Source organism: Cyprinus carpio, chromosome A9 (genome assembly GCF_018340385.1).
Source record: "Cyprinus carpio isolate SPL01 chromosome A9, ASM1834038v1, whole genome shotgun sequence".
In the NCBI taxonomy this organism is placed as follows: domain Eukaryota; kingdom Metazoa; phylum Chordata; class Actinopteri; order Cypriniformes; family Cyprinidae; genus Cyprinus; species Cyprinus carpio.
Window position 1 is genome coordinate 21,173,231 of NC_056580.1, and position 21,741 is coordinate 21,194,971.

Below are 21,741 nucleotides of genomic sequence, written 5' to 3' on the forward strand. Positions count from 1 at the left end.
GACGCTGGTGTCTGGCTCAGGCTCTTGTTATGTGGCCTGGTGAGGCATTCAAGCCTGGTTCTGCAGCTCGACTCTGGGGACTACATATGAGGGGTTCAACATGGGAAGTTAGCATGGTAAAATGAGAGGCTCTTGGCAGTGCAGCGCAGAAGGCTGGTGCGCAGATGAAACATGGGCTCTAATTCGGTCAGCCCTAGGCTGCGAGGACAGAGCAGGCTCTGACAGGACAGCCAATTATCTCAAGCTATTTCTTCTCTTTCACTCTAGCAAGAGTCCAAAGCAAGACTCTGAAACTTTATGAAAGACTACAAGTTTTTTGCTTTTTTGAGATTTTACCTCTATAGAGACAGGAAACAGCTAGAGAGCTGCTTCCCTGCTGACTGTCTAAATCTCTTCTTCACACAGCAGCAGAATACAGTTGCCAGTCCTGTAACAGACTTCTAAATACGGTTACATTTATAAAAGTGTGATTATAAATAAAAGTGACACCACATTCTATAACCAAACTAACTATTAAAATGTCATACAGTTCACATGATGCAGTTCAAATTTCATAAATCACATCATACAGTGCAATATGCCTATCATACAGTAGAGTCAACTACATCGGTCATTCCAAATCAATTAACAATGTATCTTCTCGTGGGATGTGACTAATTCAATTCAAATTCATACTCTCAAATTAAAAGTGAGCCAAATCTGCTTCAATTCTGAATTTTACAAAACGCTTATGACTTTGGTAATTCGGACATATTTATTCCTTTAAGCTGCTGTACAGTAGGTACAAGATTAGTAGGATTTAAAAGAAGAAGAAAATCTTCTGTTCTAAATCAAAACAACTCCAGCATATTCAGTTGCCAGACAGTACTGTGACTTCAAACTGAAACTAGCCACTGGTTCTATGGTGAAGAGCTTTTTGGCACACATGGGGATACACAAGAATAAAAAGTACCTCATGCCCACAGTTAAATATATTACTGAATATTTATTATTGTGAACCTTTTTTTTCTCGCAGAGGTCCAGAATGTCTTGTTCAGATACATGGCATCATAGATTTTTATCAAATACCAACAAATGACTAAACCTGGGCTAATATTTCTGACCTCAACTGTACTGTATGTTGTCAATTTGTGAATGTCGTCTTAAAAGCACTAGTCAGAGAGCTAAAAATGAGTACAACAGCAAGTGTAGTGTACAGTAGCTACGCATGTTTGAGCAAGGTTTATAGTGTACATGCATTGCATACATAAAAATGCATAAATGCACTATCTGGTCAAATGATGCATACCTAAGCTAAGTCACAGTGGTGTTTATTGCATTTATGCTTGTGCAGATGTGACTTTCACACGGATGATGATGCAGTTTTAAAGGCAGTTGAGGTGTGTAAAAAGTAAAGTACAGAGTTTGGTCCTATAACCCTTTGGAAAGTCACCTACTCTAGCTAATCCCATGACATGCTCAGTGTAACACGCAACATATGGGAATGAAGTCTTCTCACTGTGAGAGCAGATGACTTCGGAGCTTTCCAAAGCGGCACGTACAGTAGATAACATGCTTATATAGATGAAGTCATGTTGAGTTATGATGACAGAATAGACAATATGTCAAAAAGCACAAGGTCACTTGAGGTCATCCGAAAGGTCCATAAAGTTGATTTAGACATTAAGTAGGACAGCACTCAAGAGAAAAAGGGAAATTTTTAATACATTACTTCAGTGAATACCTGCATCGCAGCAAAAAGAAAAAGAAAAAAAAAGAGCCAACTCAGCAACCTTTCTCAGCCAGGACTGAGGCAAGATTATTAATAAATATTTTTACGTAGTCTTGCAAAAAAAATTGCTCTTGTGAAAAATGTGCACTGAAGCATTTGTTTAAAAAGAGTACTAATAATCAAAATCGGATAGTTAATACATCTGCATGAACTTAATTTAGTATTTTAGAACAATACATAGCAACTTTATTGCCAATATTGCAAATTTAATACGTGTTGAAATATACCGTAAATGCAGAAGTTTAACTTCAGTAAACTTCTTCTGCATCTTCTATGGGACTTTTATATTTAAATGGCATAAATATTTAAATTAAATATTATTATTAAATATTTATATTATGTTAAATATATAAATGTAAGTATTTAACATAATATTTATATTTAAAGCTATTTAAAACACTGTAGCATATCTTCAGTTTCAGAGAGATGAAAAACAACAGAAAGCAGAAGCCCTTAATACCATCACCTCCATACAGTACGTCTACATGAAAGATATATGCATGGAATAAACTTGAATGGAAGATTCCTGCTACAAGGTACAAAAAACTCATTTCAAGGTAGATTTTGTCATGCTGTATCACTGGGAGCAAAGAGATGCACTTGGCTGTTATTCTGTATTTGTTGTAATTCAGGCATGAAAGTGTGTGTATTCATGATAGACGTATTCATTCACACCCGTGGATCTGTTTTCCAGAGGGGCTGTCTGTCATCATATTATCTGCCAAAAGGTCTGTTCCACCCAGTTAACCTGCAGGTGATTGGCAGAAATGAGGGTGATAGCTATTCCTTCAAAAAGTTAATAAAAAAAGCACAAAAAAAACCTACTAAAATAAAGAAGAACCCACTTCAAAATACTTTGAGATGTGTTTCCATAAACATTTCCTCACACCAAAAACATATGACAGGTCACAAATAAGGGAAAATTCCAGTCAGCCATTACTATCACAAAATAAACCCAGAAAGGGTCGCCAGGAGTTCATAAATAAATCCTACATTTAATTAAATGAGAACAAAGAGACCACTGCAGTCACCTGGGTCCAGTCCGTATCCAGTCCAGATGGTGGATCAGCACCTAGAGATGACATCTACAGCCCTGAAAGTCAGCGGAGACCATATCAACTAGGCAAACCCTTAAGAAAGATCCTCTGTGAAGACCTCGTCGGCCATCGGCACAAGACCACGAGAACCAGACGAGTCCTCTGCTCAATCTGACGTGCGTTGCAGCCTGGAATTAAACCACACCATGCTGGTTTCATCTGGCCTGAGGAGAACTGGCTCCCTGACTGAGCCTGGACTTCTCCCAAGGTTTTTTTTTCTCCATTTCTATCACCAATGGAGTTATGTTTCCTTGCCACTGTCTACCTTTGGAGACACAATTTCTGGCAACATTGTTGACTTGACTGCACAGACACCATTAGAAGAGAACTGAACTGAGCTTGATGATGACATCACTGACTCAACAAGAAACTGACTTTAACTGATAAAACTAACTGTTTTCTATTGTCCTCTTGCATTATCAGCACACGTTTTCCTGTTTAAGACTGTAAAACTGCTTTGACACAATCTGTATTCTATAAGGCGCTATATTAATAAAGGTGACTTGACTGAGCAATACATGACACATGAAACTAGCATAGGTACAGTACAATATGTTTGCCAAAGTCAATTATCCCATTAAATGGCCATTATACAAAATATTTAACCAATCAGAATCAAAAGAGCCATGTAGTAAGTTTTATAAACCAATAAAAGAAAGAGAAATAGTGATTTTAGCCACTACAGAACACCAATTTAGAAAACTGTGGTAAATTTACTGCAATGTACAACCTCTATTGCTTTTATTAAATGCAGAAACAGCAATTTAATAAAACATTCCAATGTTCAAGTTAAATTTATGAACCATAATAATAATAAAAGAACTGAGGAGCCCGCGCCAAACAATGAAAAGCTTATATATCAATGTTACTTGTGAACAGTGAAAGAAAAAGAAAAGGTCTGTATATAATATCCTTAAAAATACAAATTAAAAAAAAAATTCTTTACCTTAAGAGGCTTTTTACAATGCATCTAATATATATTAGATGGCTATTACTGTCTGTAAGCTCAGTATAAGGACATATACTGCTTTGACACCTTCAGACAAATCAATGAAAGTACGCGCACACGCTGCCAATACCTCAGGATAAACTACTACTAACACTTTCAGGCATTTTTGGCTGCTTTCTTGCGTTCTGTCTAGCTCCGGTCCTCCCATGCCCGCCTTCCCTGTTTTGCAGCCCCAAACCCCAGGGAACATTGCTTAAGGTGTTCAATTTACCGCAGACAGATGGAGACTCTGTTGTTCTGATTGCATTACCATATTCCGTTCCTACTGGGGCAGTGAGTGAAAGGGGACAGGAAAAGAGACAAAAAAGAAACAGAGATAAAATGAGTGAGAATGAAAGAGAGATATAGGGAAGGAGAGCAAGAGAGGGAGGATATTCATATTTATACACTGCCCTACTACTTGCTATATATTTGAGAGGTTGTTTGCAGTATACCGTTAAGTAGTGATAAGAGTGATAGATAAAAAAATCTGGTTGACCACTAATGGACATTACGCATATTTTCTGGTATACTTCAACAAAAATGTTTCCATTTATTTATTTAGTAGATGTTTTAATTAAAAGTAATGGATAAGTATTTCGTATTATAGGACAGAATCTCTAAGAAGCGTTGCACTACCAAGCTGGATAGAATAGATTTTGTTGCAGTAAACAGTATGTAATATATGCAGAATGTGACTAAAATTTTGAACACAGCAAGATGAATATAAAGAAGTGCTTGATGACGGTCAGGAAAAAAATAGATTTCACTAAAGATTTAGTAAGAAAGTCTGTGACAGCTGCTGCTGGCACCTTTTTTAGCTGTTAATTCATAATGATAATAAATCCACATACTTAGCAAATACTTTGTTAGCAAAGTAACTTGCAATTAAGAGCAAAAATATACTTGTTAATCTAGCACTAATTTATATTCTGTCTAATTAGTAACAGAGGTGTACATGATGCAAAATATTCCTGTACTACTCTCTAAGGCCTTCTCACATGTAACAGAGTAAACCTGTTAACTTAAAGTTCAAATCTAACTGTTTATCTTAATAAATTATATTCACAGCTATTTGGGTTTGCAGAGTACAGGTTTCCTACACATCCCCTTCCTAAGTGTATATATATGGACATTATATGTCCATCAAGATTTAAGGTTACAGTTTATATATTGGTATGAGCAGTGCTTAATTTGTAAATCAGAAGGTGCCAGAACACAAAGGGCATAGCAGCCACAGGTCCCAGAACACACACAGAATAACATGCCATGTACTCCAATCCCCATTTACCAAGCTGGGGCCTACAGGCATCAATTTCAAATAGTTTTCAAACAATACACATCTCACTCAGATATCTACACAAAATTATGCTAATGTTGTGTTAGATGACTAAACTTACACGTTGGTGGTGAAGATGCCATAGATGAGATCCTGTTCAGGCATGTAGAAGGTGCTCTGTAGCTCATTGTAGTAGAACGGGATCTCTCCTGACCGTGAGCAGTTGAGTCGTGCCTTTGTGAAGGTGGTCCACGTGTCTTCCAGCAAGAACCGTCCTCCTATGTCATTCTTACACACCCGCGCCACCCGTGAGTACACTGTCTTACCACAGTCGTGTTCCACTGCGTTTTCCCTCAAGAAGAAGAAGGTGAAAAGACCCACGTCGTAAGCCGAGATGAAGTGAGGCTCTGAAGGAGAAGGGAAAAAAGTGTGGCTAAACACCTTACAGGCACAACAAGCATTTCAAATGGGTACATCTATAGCTGGACTCTCAGTAATGCAGCATAAAGTGGTTTAAACGCCCAAAACAATTACTTTACTTCCATAGCAAACTGGCCTGCATCCGTTTTCCTTAAATTTCTTAATGCCACTCTTATATCTGCTTATGCCTACCTAGGATTGGAGCAGAAGACTGTGTGCATGTGACATGCAAAAATTATTATGAATACAAAAAGCTGTCCCGTTGGTCCAGGTGGCACTTGGCTGGATTGCATTAGTCAGAGTTAATATCGCACACTGAATAATTTCTTACCCCCAAGGCCTGTTTATTCCCCAGCCCATCCAGTAATGCATGCCATAGATATTCACCTGTAAATAGGCAAGACTATAATCACTGCTGAGGCCATCCCAGCAGTTTACAAGAATGAGATTACTGTTACACTGTGAAGCCCAGGAGAGGCATCAATAGCCATAACTGTTTTTGATTCAATTTTAAACACAATAAATACCAAATCTCAGTGGACACAGACTCAGAAACAGCCCAAAGAAAACTCTGCATGCATAAGAAAAAATAAATCCTGCTCTATCTGCATAAACTGACTGCAACAGAACGTTACGGTCAAAACTGGACTGGACCTTTGTGCATTGTACCATGTACTGAAATCACAAAAATTATTATTAACGCAGCCCACATGACTTTATGCTATATTCAGTGCTAAAAACAGCAATAACAACAAAAACCCCCACTCAATTATACTTTGTTTCAGGTTAATTTAAAGTGACAGCAAAGACTTTTTCAATTATTTCAAATAAATGCTGTCTCTTTGAATTTTCTATTCATCAAAGAATCCTGAAAAAAAAAAAAAAATCAGTTTCCACAAAATATTAAGCAGCACAACTGTTTTCAATACTGACAATAAGAAGAAATGGTTATTGAGCACCAAATCAGAATGATCCTCACTGTTTTTACTGAATTATCAATAAAATAAATGCAGCCTTTGGCAGTATAACATTCTATTTTACTGACCCCAAATTTTTTAACAGTACTGTATATAATATGGTATTATATGATTCATCCCTGTATATTAAATGTGAATAAATGATGGCTGTTGATGAATTTTCACTAACAACAAGTTCCAAAAATTATTATGCTATTATTATATTTTGGATATGAATTTGGAGTATTTTTATTAAAATTTGGAGTAGTCTAATGTTTATTTGGTTTGCATTGTAAGTATTTGGTAACATGAAAATACACTAGTATATGAATATTTATCATAGTATGCAGTACAGAAGTTATATGCCAACGCCTCACTGTACCATGGTGCATTTTGTAAGCAGTGAACCATAACAAAGATTCAATTCTCTGTCCAGATGCATCAACAGGGGATTGTTGTTGTGAAAAAACAATTCTTTAGCTTTCAGTTTCAATGAGACCTCATAACTACACTTCTACACAGATCAGGGTGAAGAAAGTGGTCAGAGAGACACAGTGAATACCAATATTGATGCATTCAGCACTACAACAATTAATTCCCAGTGACTGCATGAATTCATCAAGTTTTTTTTGCTAAGCTGAAACAGGCACAGTGTATGCGTGTTGATTTGTGAGGGACTGAATATGACAAACGATATTTTCCTTCTTCCATGCTGAACGTAAATACTGCCTCATTTCCACACCATCAATCCATCAGGGGTCCTTGTATGTGTGTTTATCTGCGAGCCACAGTCAAGGAAAAACACTAAGCTGGGAAGTGAATAACGAATCCCAATAAGCACCAGAGGAGAGAAGCATGCACTAAAATCCACGCTGCTGGCGATGATGATATTTGTCATTGAATCAGAGCTGTGCTACAATAATATCATATCTCACTTCGGGTTTGATCCCAATTGGGCTCAGCATTAAAAAACATTCAGTCAGCACCTGGCACAAACGTTATAATAACAGTCCAGATGGATTCAATTGTAGACCCTTGAGGTTCATGCCATTCTCCACTGACTCCCAGCACAGAAATAAGTTTTTAATTCACACTTCATATCTATCAAGTCCACATCCTGCTAACATTGAACTTCCTCAGCTGGCAAAGGAGGTACAACCTTTGTTGCCTGAGTCAGTATGTCCCACTTCAGGTCCTGAGAGATGGTGGTGCCCAGCAACCTGAATGACTCTACTAGTGCTGCTCATGATAGTGACTAGGGGGAGTGCTGGGAGGTTTCTCCTGAAGTCCACAATCATCCCCACAGATTTGAGCATGTTAAGCTCCAGGTTGTTAAGACTGCACCAGACAGCCAGCTGCTCAACCTCTTGTCTGTAAGCAGACTCGTCAATGTCTTGGATGAGGCCGATGACAGTAGTGTCGTCTGCAAACTTCAGAAGCTTGACAGAGGGGTCAGCAGAGGTGTTGTTGAACAAGGAGAAGAGCAGTGGGGAGAAAACGCATCCCTGAGGGGTACCAGTGCTGATGGTTTGGCTGTTTGACCTAAATTTCTGTCAGAAAGCTGGTGATCCACTGACAGACAGAGCTAGGAACAGAGAGTTAGGTTAGTTTGGTCTGGAGAAGTGTTGGGATGATGGTGTTTAAGGCCGAACTGAAGTCCACAAACAGGATCCTCACATAAGATTCTGCAGGATGAAGTGTAGTCCCATGTTCACCGCATCATCCACGGGTCTGTTTGCTCGGTAAGTCCAGTGATGTTCTTCAGATAAGCCAACACCAGTCTCTCAAATGACTTCATAACCACAGATGTTAAGGCAACAGGTCTGTATACATTCAGTCCTGTGATTTTGGGTTTCTTTGGGATGGGGATGATGGTGGAGCGTTTGAAGCAGGCAGGGACTTTGCACAGCTCCAGTGATCTGTTGAAGATCTATGAAAAGATGTGGGCCAGCTGCTCAGCACAGGTTCAGAAAGGCTGGTGAAACACCGTTTGGGGCTGGTGCTTTCCTTCTCTTTTGTTTCCTGAAGATCTGACACACATCAGCTTCTCTGATCCGAAGTCCAGGAGGGGGAGAAGGGAGTTGAGCGGGTGTTGGGTGTGAGACCGGGAGTTTCAAATCTACAGTAAAACTCATTCATCAAGTTGATTTCGCTTTTGTTCTGGGGGCTGGTATCTTGTAGTTTGTAATGTCTTTCAGGCCTTTCCACACTGAAGCAGGGTTGTTGACTAAAAAACAGATTTTCAAGCTTTTTAGAGTAGCTCCTCTTAGCCACTCTAATCTCATTTGTCACTGTTCCTGGCTTGACTGTACATGATTCTGTCCCCACACCTGTAGGCATCCTCTTTGGACTGATGAAACTGGTTGAGTTTTGCTGTGAACATGGCTTATCATTGTTGTATGTTAAATAAGTCCTGGTAGGAATGCATATACCCTCACAGAAACTAATATCTGTGAACTCCTCCAGATTAGTGGCAGCAGCTTCAAAAACACTCCAATCAGTGCAGTCGAAACAGGCTTGTAACGCTCTGTTTCGTTGGTCCATCTCTTTACAGTCATAACTAAAGGCTTAGCGGATTTAAGTTTATGCCTGTATGTTGGGAGAAGATGAATCAGGCAGTGGTCAGAGAGTCCTAAAGTTGCTCTGGGAATGGAGCGATATGCATCCTTTATTGTGGTGAAGCAGTGGTCCAAATTATTTTTGTCTCTGGTTAGGCATGTAATGTGTTGTTTGAATTTTGGCAGTTCACGTGTGAGGTTTGCTTTATTAAACTTTATGAATGGTCCCACCAACATTCGATTTCCCAGCTGATTCTGCGTCACAATCAGCTCTGAACAGCTCAAAGCCAGGCAGATGTAGTGCGTTGTCCGGAATGGCTTTATTCAACCAGGTTTCCGTGAAACAAAGAGCAGCAGAGTTTGAAAAATCCTTATTTATTTGGGAGAGCAGGAGAAGTTCGTCCATTTATATTGGGTAGGGATTAAGGGAACGGAGATTTGCCAGATGGATGCTAGGCAGCGGCGTTCTAAAGCCACGCTGTCGGAGCTTGACTAGCGCGCCGGTTCACTTCCCATGCTCCCTGGGCACCGCAGCAAAAATGGCTGCCCGGACGTGTGTTCACGGTGTGTGTGTGTTTGGTCACTACTCACTGTTGTGTGTGAGCACTTGGATGGGTTAAATGCAGAGCACAAATTCCGAGTATGGGACACCATACTTGGCAACACGTCACGTCACACTAAACTGGAAAAAGATATATTTGAAGAGAAATAGTATTCAGCTGTGCAAATATTAGCAAACCACTCAATAAACTTGCTACCCAATAGCCAAATAGCTACTTTAGCTACAAATACCACTTTTTTTTAGCTTATTCACAATGTTTTCTTGTAATGCCACTTTTTATGATTAAACATGTTCACAATGGAATTTTTCATGTTGAATATCCTCTTTCACTTTGAATTTTGTCATATTATGGAAGTAAAATAGCAATTCAAATTAACTTTAAGTTCTCTTGTGCTGATTTTATTCAATATGTGTCCATAGACCGCAGGTAAATGCGCATGCCTGAATAATCCTGATTCCCTCTTTTTGTCTTTTTCTGTCCTCAAGTGTGAACCTGCAGTGGAACTAGAGGCCGACTGGGTGACGTGAAGCATTGCAGTTGCAATTTCACCCTCTCTCAGTCATGAGGAATAATTACACTGCTGGATGCCTGAACGTTCGTCTCCTCTTCCCAATCCTACACTTGCACTACCACTGCTAACTCTCCAAACCTTGTCTATGCCCTTCTCCTTTCACCTCAGCTACCCTCTGACATGTCCTCGGTGGAGCTTCACTGTATGACTTATAGCTCTGTCTTTCTGCTTATTCCATTTCAACTGCTGTTGAATGAATTTTCTATGGGAAAAGGCACAGTGTCAGCAGCTGGGAGATTATTGACACCTTTTGACTGTGCAGGAAGTGTGCTGAGTTTCGTTTGTCTCTATGTTTGACTGGTTCCTCCCCTGACAGACCAGGGCTGCTCTAAAAAAACTACCTTCGACACAAAAGAAACAAATGTGGGAGTGCAACTTTGCTTTTCTCACTTTTTGCTAGGTATCATATAGCAAATTACAGTGGGTCAGAGCAACATGGTATAGGGTCTTTTTAGTTAACTAAAACCATTAAAAACAACAACAACAACATTTAAATAATTGAACATACAAAAGAATTTTTTTTTTTTTTTTTTTTTTTTACTTCAGCTACTTGCCAAAGTGACATCTCTCTCTCTCTCTCTCTCGTTTAGTTTAAGGTAAATTACTAAAATAACTTTCACTTTAACTTACCAGTTTAAGTGAAAAAAAATAAATAAAATAAAATAAAATCTATCTCAAAATATTAACAAAACCTTAAATAGTATATCAATGATACTAAAAAGAACACTGACATGCACCTGCAGAATAAAATTATTTTGTATCATTGATATACTATTATTTTTTAAATAATATTATGAATTAGTTCTTATTTTTATAATTACAGTTTTCATCTTAATTTTAGTTCATGTTTTAGTAATTTTGCTGTGTTTTTTTTTTTTTTTTTTTAGTTTTTAGGTCTATACACTTATTAATTTTTTTTGTTTTTTTTTTTAGTTTGTCACATTAAACTGAAAGAAAATGAGAAATGCCTCAGAAAGTGGCTAAATTTAAAATAAGTTTCTTATTTCATTTTTTTTTTTTATTAAATTAAGGTTTATTTTATTTCAAGTAACCAAGGTTTTAGGTTTAATTTATTTGATAATAACCCTGCTCAGATGTTTCTCCTAAAGTTTGTGTGGAAGACACAAATGAGACGAGACAGTAAGAATATACAGAGAGTATAAAGAGAAAAAATACACACAAATAGCACAGCAGAGATCATCTGATAAGAACTTGTTGATGAGACATGTTTGAGATCAAACTAAAAAAAAATTATCACAGACTTTGTAAAATTTCTGGGATACTGAAACGAGGAGATTATTGTTTTGTTTTGTTTTTTTGTTTTTTTATTAAGAAAAACATTTGAGAAGCAGGAGACTTAAGAAAAATAACAGTTAGATTTCCATTTAATCTTCTCTAGAGGAACAACTTTTATTTCCTATGGGGAGTGCTATTAGCATACACAAAATGAAATAACGTCTCATCAACAATTTTCATTTAAAGAACAACATTCAGCTATTTGGCTGCATATTAGTAGGACAGAAAAAAGGAAGGGCATCAAGAGAAATGTCAAAACTTTTCAGACGATCTTTGGAATATGGATGATGAGATTAATGTACCATTAAGCCATTTGGAGTTGTACTGGGCAGTCCGCAGAGGCGGCATTCCTCCTAGGCTGCGGTAGATGACAGGGTCCCGGCCAGAGAAATCAATGACCGTGGCAGCGTACAGCTCTCCGCTTTCTGTCACCACAGCCGTCGAATTATGACGGGGATCATAGGGACAGCGGGCCACTCCATTCACCCTCTCCAACACTCTGCTCATGTTCCCTGCCTGAGAGGAAGATTCGATTACACACACACACACTTTGATAAAAACTCCAGTTTTGGCAGCTCATTTAACTGATAGATGCTTACCTCTCTGGTGATGCAAAGGGGCTGGAAGGCATTGGTACCGCAGGTGATCACCTCTGTTTTGTTGACAAGCAACACTCGGATGTAGTTTTGACACTCCAACTGCAGAGGCAGATGTACTTGACAGTATGACAATAGCAGTGGCATGTTCAAAATACTATGGTACTGATTACAAATTAAAATATGTGATTGAAAATATATGCAAATAGCAGTATGCTACAAAGTTGTGACATAAATTCACTAAATTACATGTTTAATTCAGTAATTTTTAAATTGAAATTGATGATAAAATTATTATTCTTTGATGCATAGAAAATTAAAAATAACAGCATGTATTTAAAATAGTTTTTGTAACAATATAAGTCTTTACGGTCACCTTTTATCAATTTAACGAATCCTCGCTGAATGAAAGTATTTCTTTCAAAATATATACTGACCCCAAACTTTTGAACAGTATTGTAAATTAAAGAAATTCAATTCAACCACAGTGAATTTGTGTAAGACTCTTGCGCAATACTTTCTGCTTCAAAATTATAGAAATCATTAACATTCTTTTAGAATGATATGCCATTCCAAACATACACATAGTTTCCTGTGAGAGCACTTACTCTTCACCAAAGAGTGAGATTACTTCAGCTTTCATTTGTACTTCTACAAACCACAAATAATCCCATCTAACACTGGATGAGTGAGTCACAGCATCAACCATTTTGTGCAGCTGACTGTAAAAGTGACAACATTTCAAATAGAAATGGATGTGATAAGCACCCTAACACCACTGAGGCATAAAGCTACGTGGCTTAAAGGGGTCAAATGATGCTGCTAAAAAAAACATTATTTTGTGTATTTGGTGTAATGACGTGTGGTTTATATGGTTTAAGGTTAAAAGAACACATTATTTTCCACATGCTGTACAATATTGTTTCTCCTCTATGCCTCGCCTTCTGAAACGCGTTTATTTTCACAAGGCTTATCTCTCTGAAAAGCGAGGTGTGCTGTGATTGTCCTGCGATCCAGCGCGTTGTGATTGGCCAAATGCCTCAAGTGTGAGATGGAAATGTTACGTCTCTTAACATATTCTGATGCCTTGTCCGGCCGGAGCAACGACGCAAAAAACATAAAACCCATTATAAATGTGATATAAACATGATTTCTAGTCATGTTTTCTTTTGGAAGGCAAAAACAGAGTAGTTTCGCTTTCTCAACGAAACAACGTCACACACCGTGGCCTTGAGTGAGCAGAGGGCGGAGACCTAGAGTGAGCCGCGGTCTAGAGTGGGGTGTTTGGGTATGTGTGTTGGGCCCCCCCCAGGGTGGGTTTTGAACCTGTGGGCGGGTGGGGGCGCGAGCATCAGTTAATTCAGAGACATTCCCTTGAGGATTTATGAATATGAGTTAGCAAATCTTTAGTCGACACAGTTAGAGCAGAGTTGGCTCGAGTATCAGTCACGCTTATTGACGGTGTAAGATGATCTACGGTTAGACGTGTCGGAAATCCAACCATGGATAGGCATGTTGTTATCTCAGAAACACGCTCAGCCATCGCATTGTGTCAAGAAACTGGTTATATATTTAGGTTTCAGTATAATTACGCACGCTATACCGGGGCAGTTCTAAACCCTTTTTAGGTGGGTTTCAGCCCCCATCTGTCACCTTAGCCCCCCAAAACTTAACGATCAGGCCAGTGCTGCTTCCTTAAGAAAGTTTTTCATTCTCAAGTGTTTGAAGTCTTGTCAGATTAAACACTAAAGTAATTTTAAGCCATTTAAGCCCAAGACATCTCAATTTGGTAACTTACGTGCTGTGATAAAGCATTTCTATGAGCACCGCGCACGCACACATGTGAAGTGCACAAACAGATAGCTTTCTCAGACAGCATGTGAATACGTGTGTTTGTCTTGAGGTGTATCCTTGTAAGCACAGTCGGTTGTTTTAAGTGAACATAAACAGTAAAGAAAATATCAAATTTACATCAGTATAATGGATCCGTGCATTTCTTATGTAAATAATGTTAATTAAAAAGAGCAAAAGAAAAATCGTTGGCTGATTTAGTGGATTTTTGGCTCGATTTGCGTTTATGTTAATGTTAATAAAGTAATTCAGTGTGAATATGGTTGGGGGGGGGGGGTGTGCGCGAGTGAAATTAGACAAACTTGGGAGGGCGCATGTCCTAAAAGGTTGAAAACCCCTGGTTTAGAGTGAGCCGCGGCCGGCTTGAGTGAGCAGAGGCGGGCGGCTTGAGAACGGTGCGGTAGGCGGATTCTACAAGGAGCGTACCTTGGTCTTGCAGCAACCACATGTGACAACCCCGGGTTGGACGCTGCTTCGTCCACGGTGAAAGCCGATTCAGCGATCCACAGTACAAAGTTGATGTATTTCCTCAGCGACCAGCACAGATCAGCTCCAGGCATGACGAAGCCGATATCGTCCTCTTTTGCAAGGCCAAACAAAGTTTCGCTTTCTCAGTGAAACACACAGCGTCTATATGACATTGCGGCGGCGGCAACAACAATACTACAACGAGAATAAAAGGTACGCCTTCTTTCTTTGCATGAACATCTGGGCAGCGTTATGCAAATCTTTCCACACAGGGACATAGATATGTGGGGGCGTGTTAGAATAAGCCGTTTCAGGGGGCCGTGAACGAGTGTTAACTTTTATAAAGAATATCTCTTTGGATTTCAGACTTTAGTCTTTGCAACTTCACAGATTTTCTTTATTCACCAAGAGCTTGTAACACTCCAAAGAGAAAGGAAGATTTGAAATCGCATCATATGACCCCTTTAAATGAACAGCTAAGGAAACAGATTGTGATTTGTACTGTCTATTAGAGATGAGAACTGCCACAATGTTGGTTTATAGTTCACCATTAACTGAATAAGTGATGACAATATAAAGTTTCATTGGGAAAAAAAAAAAAAGTCAAACTTTTGCAATAAAAAAACTAGTTTCAGTGTTGGTTAAGAGTGGTGTAGAAAACCCGTTTTTAGATTAATTAAAAAAGCTAAGCTTTTTCTGGCAATGCTTTAATCTGCTAGTGGATTTTTCATTTTGCCTTTCACATACAGTGAATTATACACTCAAGAAAGAAAATACTGACCTCTGGGCTTTAAAATTCCTGAATAAGTAAGCTGAACATATTGCCCTCCCACAAACCTCAACAATACCCGACCCCTCTGGCCAATAGGCTGTCAGCGTTTTAAAAGAAATGTGCCTATTTAACAGAGAACCTGGGGGTTTAAAGTTACCTCCGTCTTTCCTTTGCTTTGACAGGACCTCCTGGTGTCTTCGTCTGGGCCCCATTCAGTTGCCTAGGAAACCAAAATAAACCCCAAAAAAGTGACTTGCCATGATACGCAGTTGCCCAGACACTGTTTGCAATAAAGCAGGACCCAGGTTACACAATTGTTGATGATAATATTGCATTTAGCCAGATGCATCAAAAGACATTAACCTTATTGTGGCGTTTATTGTGTAAACAGCATGATAAGTGGGCCAGTGGCTTAAAAGCATGAGGTAACTAGACAGTTGGAAGACCAGATGCAATTTGCACAGAGAGCTCGCCGCCTTCTCTCATTTCTTTCACCAGCACAAGCCACTCCATTTTCCTCTGCCCTATTATACCCCTTAGAGCTGTGTGTCCAGCCAACAATAATAGAGGCAGCACTCAAAAACTGCAATCCTGCCGTCTTAAGGTGGGAATGTGCACAATCACACGCACACTTTCACAAATTATTCAGATATAAGCACAAAGCTACCAGCTTGAGGTCCCATTGGTTTCAGATCTTAACTGAAACTCTAAATATAGTCCATTTGTTTGTATGGCCCACTAATGGTGTGAGAAGGTTCACAGGAAATTTTAGAAACATAAAAAACCTTTCAATGTGGATAAGCAGATAAAGCTGATGGTAATTGGTTTTGTATATTAATAACACAATTTCCTCTTACATGACCTGTCCTGCTGTGGCTCAAGTGATCCCTGACTGATGGGACTGAATCATAATTATTCTGAACATTTAAACCTGGCAAAACAAAGTAGAAAGAGAAATAGACATCTTAATCAAAACCATTTATGAACAGCTCCAGACACGAAGTTGGTGTGCTTAAGAGAGAATCAAGGTATTCTAGGTTAATTTTTTTTCCCACAAACCAATTAAAAACAGCAAATATAGCCCATAATGCTATATTTGAATTTGATTAAATTGGGCATTTCATGCAGATTGGATAAGAGGGACCTAGAATGACGGTGACGTCAAGACAAAATTAAAAATCTATTAAGCCCAAAAATTAAAAGAACATTCATCAGACTGAACAGAAAGGACATTTCTATGGTGTGATTTATAAGTGGCACAATGCACCTTTCAGATTATATCTTATTGGTCTGTTAAAGTTGATGTTACTGGACAAAGAACAATAAATAAGTCTACAAGATGAAAATTCAAAAAGACTTTGTCTTACACCACAGCTCTCAAATGTAATTTGTATTTCTAAACAGGATAAACACAAGAGTCACTGGCATTTTGTCATCACTGACATGTCTTGAAGCAATATGTGAATAAGATTTGAGAACTATTGCAGAGGCAAAGATTTGTTTTTTTTTTCATATTAGGAGCTCACCAGCAAATTCACTTTCACCATATGAAAAAGAGCTTTTGCGATAAAACCCGAAGAAAGTCATAAGGGCTTGAAACTACATGAGGGTGAGTAAATAATGGTAGAACTTCCATTTGTGGATGAACTGACTATTTAATACTGAGAAACTGCTTGGATTTTCAGTGGTTGCATGTATACATTTAGCTACCTCCTTCTTGCCAAAGTAGTTAACGACACCAAAGTTGTCAGGTACGACAGAGCAACACAGTGCTACACAGATCTGGTGCTCTTTTGTTTGTGTTTGCATTCATGTGTGTTTCAGAACTGTAACATGCTTGTGATGGATGCCTAAGCGGTGAGTCATCGTTCAGGTCATTAACATCTTGTCTGTGAGCCCCTGTTTTCTGGAAGAATCCGTCAGCTTAACCCTGACCTTAGCCACGGCAGTCCCTCTCTTCACACCACACTGGAACAATGCCAGCCCTCCAATACTATTCCCAAAGAGCATTCTGAAGAGGCAGGCTGTGAAAAGCGCACTGTACGCCATGTTTGGCGAAGGTTTGAATGTGAAGTTGGAAACCCTGCCACCAGTGGGGGGCCAGTATCCACCAGGCTGTGGTGGATTGTGATGGGAGAGCTTTTCACTGGTGGGAGGTTGAACCTTTGAATGATAAATTACTTTTGACAAGCGTTATGCCAAAGAGGATGAGGTAATAGGTAGATTAAACACATGCAGAGGTAATGACGTAACTGTTCTTTCATTAAGCCTGAGTTTTTCACCTTTTTTTGTCTTATACCCCCATAACCCCATCAATACGGCCCAAGTACCCTGTCATAAACACCAGAAAAAAAATGTGGTCTTACTCTGGATTTTATTTAGCTTGAATAAAAAATAAATAAATAAATAAATAAATAAATAAATAAGGTTATTAATATTGTTCTAATTACCACTCATTATTATTAGAATGACTTCAAAAACAACTACACTTAAAAATGTTAAATAAAATAGCTACAATGATTCACTTTAACATATGAACAGTCAATACTGTGGGTGAAAAACAGACTCACAATAGCTTCCTCTTAAACTGGAGCGATTTGAGGAAAATAGAGACGTATGCTAAGAAAGATAAATGACGATTTCACATCCCTATTATACTTGAATAACAAACAATGCACCATAAAGTAGTCCAAAATGCCCTTTTTTCATTGGGAATAGCTGTAAAACTCCCTAAAGGTTATAAAAGATGTTGAAAACACAGATGAGCATCTGTTTTTGCCTACAAAGCTGTCAAAGGGAAAATCACAGTGAGGCATGTGTGCTGAGACTGTGCAGTCTAATGTGGCTCTGCAATAGGATCTCGCTGGTCTAATGAGGCCACTGCACTGTGTATGTGCACTAGCTCAGAATTCACACTTGGCACAACTATATGAGGCATAATTACTCAAACTTTATCTGTTCTAATAATGGTGGTGGCACCAAGTGCCCTGCCCCTGGCATCCTCATGAAACTGTATCATGAATTTTTCACGGAGGGATAAAATAGTTGGGATTTATTTATACATAAATTAATGAGGAACAAAAACAACGCCAGGCTAGAAATGCATTCCATTCATATCAAGTATTGAGAAAATGCTAATACGAACACGAAGATAGGGCAGGATGGTGGAGAATTACCCAGTTTGCAAGCTTTGTGCTTCCGTTGATAAGGCTATTGTCGGTGGCACATTACAAGTGTTATAAATGAGAAGTATATCATGGGACACTGCACCTGTCCTCAGGGCACCTTCAAGCACTTGTTACTCATCATTAAGTTGACACCATTTAAAAATCAATCTTCCTACAATATGGTGACAAATTAATTTTTTAAAAATATATCTTGTTATACTTGTACACGTTACACGTCACAAAACTCTGGACTTTTGGTAGTACCTAGGATAGCAAAGTCCACTGGAATAGCGTTGGTGGTGATTTTTGGGGTTTGGCTTCCTGATATGTTTAGGTGTTGAGTAAAGATATATGTTTTTATCTAGGTTTTAGAATTTTGTATATCTTTTTCTTGTACTTTGATTAAATCTGCTCAAATGCACATTATAATTTTTTGCCTGGCTTGAACAGCAGCTATGCTAATTTTTCTCTATTTGCTTCTCGAGGTAACTAAGAATTACACAAGCTTCAGTTTGGATCCAGCCCTTACAAAGATCTGAGATGACCGAACACCTGAGAAGAGATGATGCCAAAGGACCTCAGATGATGACAACTCTGAACCAACATACAAAATCACCTAATTTTGCTACAAGTTTAATCGCAACAGATAATCATTGCTGTTAATAGTGTTCACCGTTTGTTTGTTTGTTTGAATACATGTCATTAACTGGATGATTTTTACTGTACATTTCTGCCATATGGACATCACCTTGACATAGTCACCACCAGTGTTGGGCAGTAATTAGTTACTAATAACTGGTTACTGTAATAATATTACTTTTTGCAGTAACTAGTAGTGTAACTAATTACTAATAAGATTTCAGTAATAATATTACAGTTATAAAACATCCATAAAACAGTTAAAGTTACTATCCATAAAACAGCTATTTACTTAGTTACTTTTGATGCCTCAAACCCTCCTGATTTGAAATCCAACAATCCAATAATTATTTTCATAATTTTCACAACTCGCACAGGCACATGAAATCACCAATGTATTAAGAAATTTTGGAATATGGAAAAGATTACATTTAGGGGATGGAAATATTGCCATTACACTGATTTTGTCAGGAGAAAAGGTGATCTGAACACAGATGTGGAAGTTGTGGCATTACTTTACTCTGGCATTACATGGCTTGCCCACCCACATCCATCTGATCTCCATATAAATGATATTACTATAATTAAAAATCTTATGAACTTATGTGATTTCTTTTGATTAAATACTTCATGAAATAGAATTATATTTGGGTAACAGAGAAATTATAGCTACACATGACAATTAATACAACACTTTTACTTAAAAGTCACTATCAATCACTGACCGTGGTTCGCTGGAGTCCCAAAGCCTTAGAAGTGGCTTTATAACCCTTTCCAGATTGATACATGTCAAGTCAACTATTTTGTTACTCATGTTCTTGAATTTCTTTAGATCGTGGAATGATGTTTTGCTCTTTAAGCATGCTTCACTTTGTCAGACAGGTTCTATTTTTTTGCAGACAATGTTTTGAATTTAATACTTGCCTTCTATTTTCCAACAACAGTCTCATATGTGAAGCTAAAGCTCATTCTAAAGTATCTGCTAAATGTAACAAAACAAAACAAAAAACAGTCAAATGTAATTTCAAATGTACAGAAAATGTCTTAAGATATAAAGTCTAAAAGGCAAAATATTTCTTTTAAACATTTCAAACAGCAAAAAAAAAAAAAAAAATAAAATCTTAATCAATATGGTTTTTAATTACACAAAATTTATTAAGATACAGAATCTGTACAAAATACTTCTTTAAAAAACAAATCTTAAATTAAGATAAGATATATTCCCTTGAGAAATTTACTTGAATAAGATGTTAAAACTAGCTTTCAAGAAATATCTTTAAAGTTTTTTGTATAAAAAAATAGTAGGTATTGTTAAATAAAAAAATAAAAAAATCTCTAAATTGCAGGTTTGAAAAAAACTCTTACCCATTTTCACTTCTTTTGAAAAGAATTTTTTCAAAGATTTTTAGACATTTTCCAGAAAAACAAGTCAAAAACAACAAATAATAATACTTGCAGTGAAGTACTTTCCACTTTCCATGAATACTTCCTTCCCTCCAAAAACGAAATTTGCATACCCATTAAGGAGGTCCCTGATAAAAGTGTAATGGTTCCCCCCCATCTTGCCGGCTGGAGCAGCGAGGCTATCCGTCTCATTGGCGGATCTTCAAGGTCAGTGTGCTTCAATAGGCAACCCAAGGCACCGCCCTGATTTGTCCTTTAACAGAGTGACCTATTCAAGTAGCCCCATCCCCATTTACCACCGCCCTCAAAGATGTGACATGACTCTCAATAACTTCACCTCATTGTCTAAGAATGCTGAATCTTACACAAGAGGGCACAGATATGCTCTCTAGCATCTCCTCCTTCCCCCACGGCATACCCTGAGCCACCTCTCTCTCACTTCACATTCCAGAACCATATTCACCATCAGAAAAATAGAGGCAGGGTAGAATAGGGGTGAACACCCCGCTTTGTAGGCCTGAATAAGGGTAGTGCATGGTTTTGTCTAGAGACGTGTGTGTATGCCCAGGACTCGCAAACAAGGAGTCCTTTGAAGGTTCACAGCTGTGCCGTCTGAATGATTTACTTCAGGCTCAAAAAACAAGATGAGAAATGAAGTAACAGGTCAGTGTCTAGTGCACAGCTCTAACAATGTGGTTGCACTACAACACCAGGATAAAAGCATCATCGCATGTACAGTAAAGGCGTATGTGTGAATGTGAGTGATGGCTTTAATTTAAGAAGGCCATTTTGAGTAAACCCAACTGCCTCAGCAAGTTACAAAACTCCCAAGCAAAAGAACAATGACGTGAGTGACTGAGGCACTTTTCTGGTCCAGGTTTCAGCGCCCTTTTAACCATAAATCACAAATTTGGTTTGGTTTATCTTTAAAAGAAGAAAAATCTTTTGCTTTCAATAAGGGAAAGACAATTATTCCACTAAAAAAGGTTGTTTTATCTCCGTCTTTTTTTCTTCGTTATAAATGTGTCATGTTTAATTTTACTGGAAAGCAAAACCCATTAAGAACTCATTAAGATTTTTAATTTTATTACTTGCCATCTGTTTTAACTTTTTTTGTTGTCTCATTTTTAATCATTATTGTGTTTTTTCTTTAACTAAAAAATAAAGAAACATTTACTTTAGAATTTTACTTTAATAAGATATTAAGACTTGTTTTCAGTAAATATATTTAATGTTTAATTTCTTACCCCGCTGGCAAATAATTTTTTGCTAAAAATAAATAAATATTCTTGGAGAATAACAAGAAGCCTTAGAATAAAAATAGCTGTCATTATCTTATTATCTT

General features: G+C 37.9%; 1 protein-coding gene across 4 annotated transcripts in view; it reads right to left on the reverse strand.

The window, feature by feature from the left end:
* The window catches only part of LOC109096384 (semaphorin-5B-like), a 75,328-nt gene that overhangs the window by 31,987 nt on the left and 21,600 nt on the right, over nt 1-21,741 (reverse strand). For all 4 annotated transcript variants that reach the window (XM_042764079.1, XM_042764078.1, XM_042764077.1 and 1 more), the window contains exons 4-7: nt 15,344-15,406; nt 12,099-12,197; nt 11,802-12,015; nt 5,257-5,542 (exon numbers count right to left, since the gene is read on the reverse strand). In XM_042764079.1, the coding sequence (XP_042620013.1) occupies nt 5,257-5,542; nt 11,802-12,015; nt 12,099-12,197; nt 15,344-15,406 (662 nt within the window). The remainder of the gene's footprint in view (nt 1-5,256; nt 5,543-11,801; nt 12,016-12,098; nt 12,198-15,343; nt 15,407-21,741) is intronic.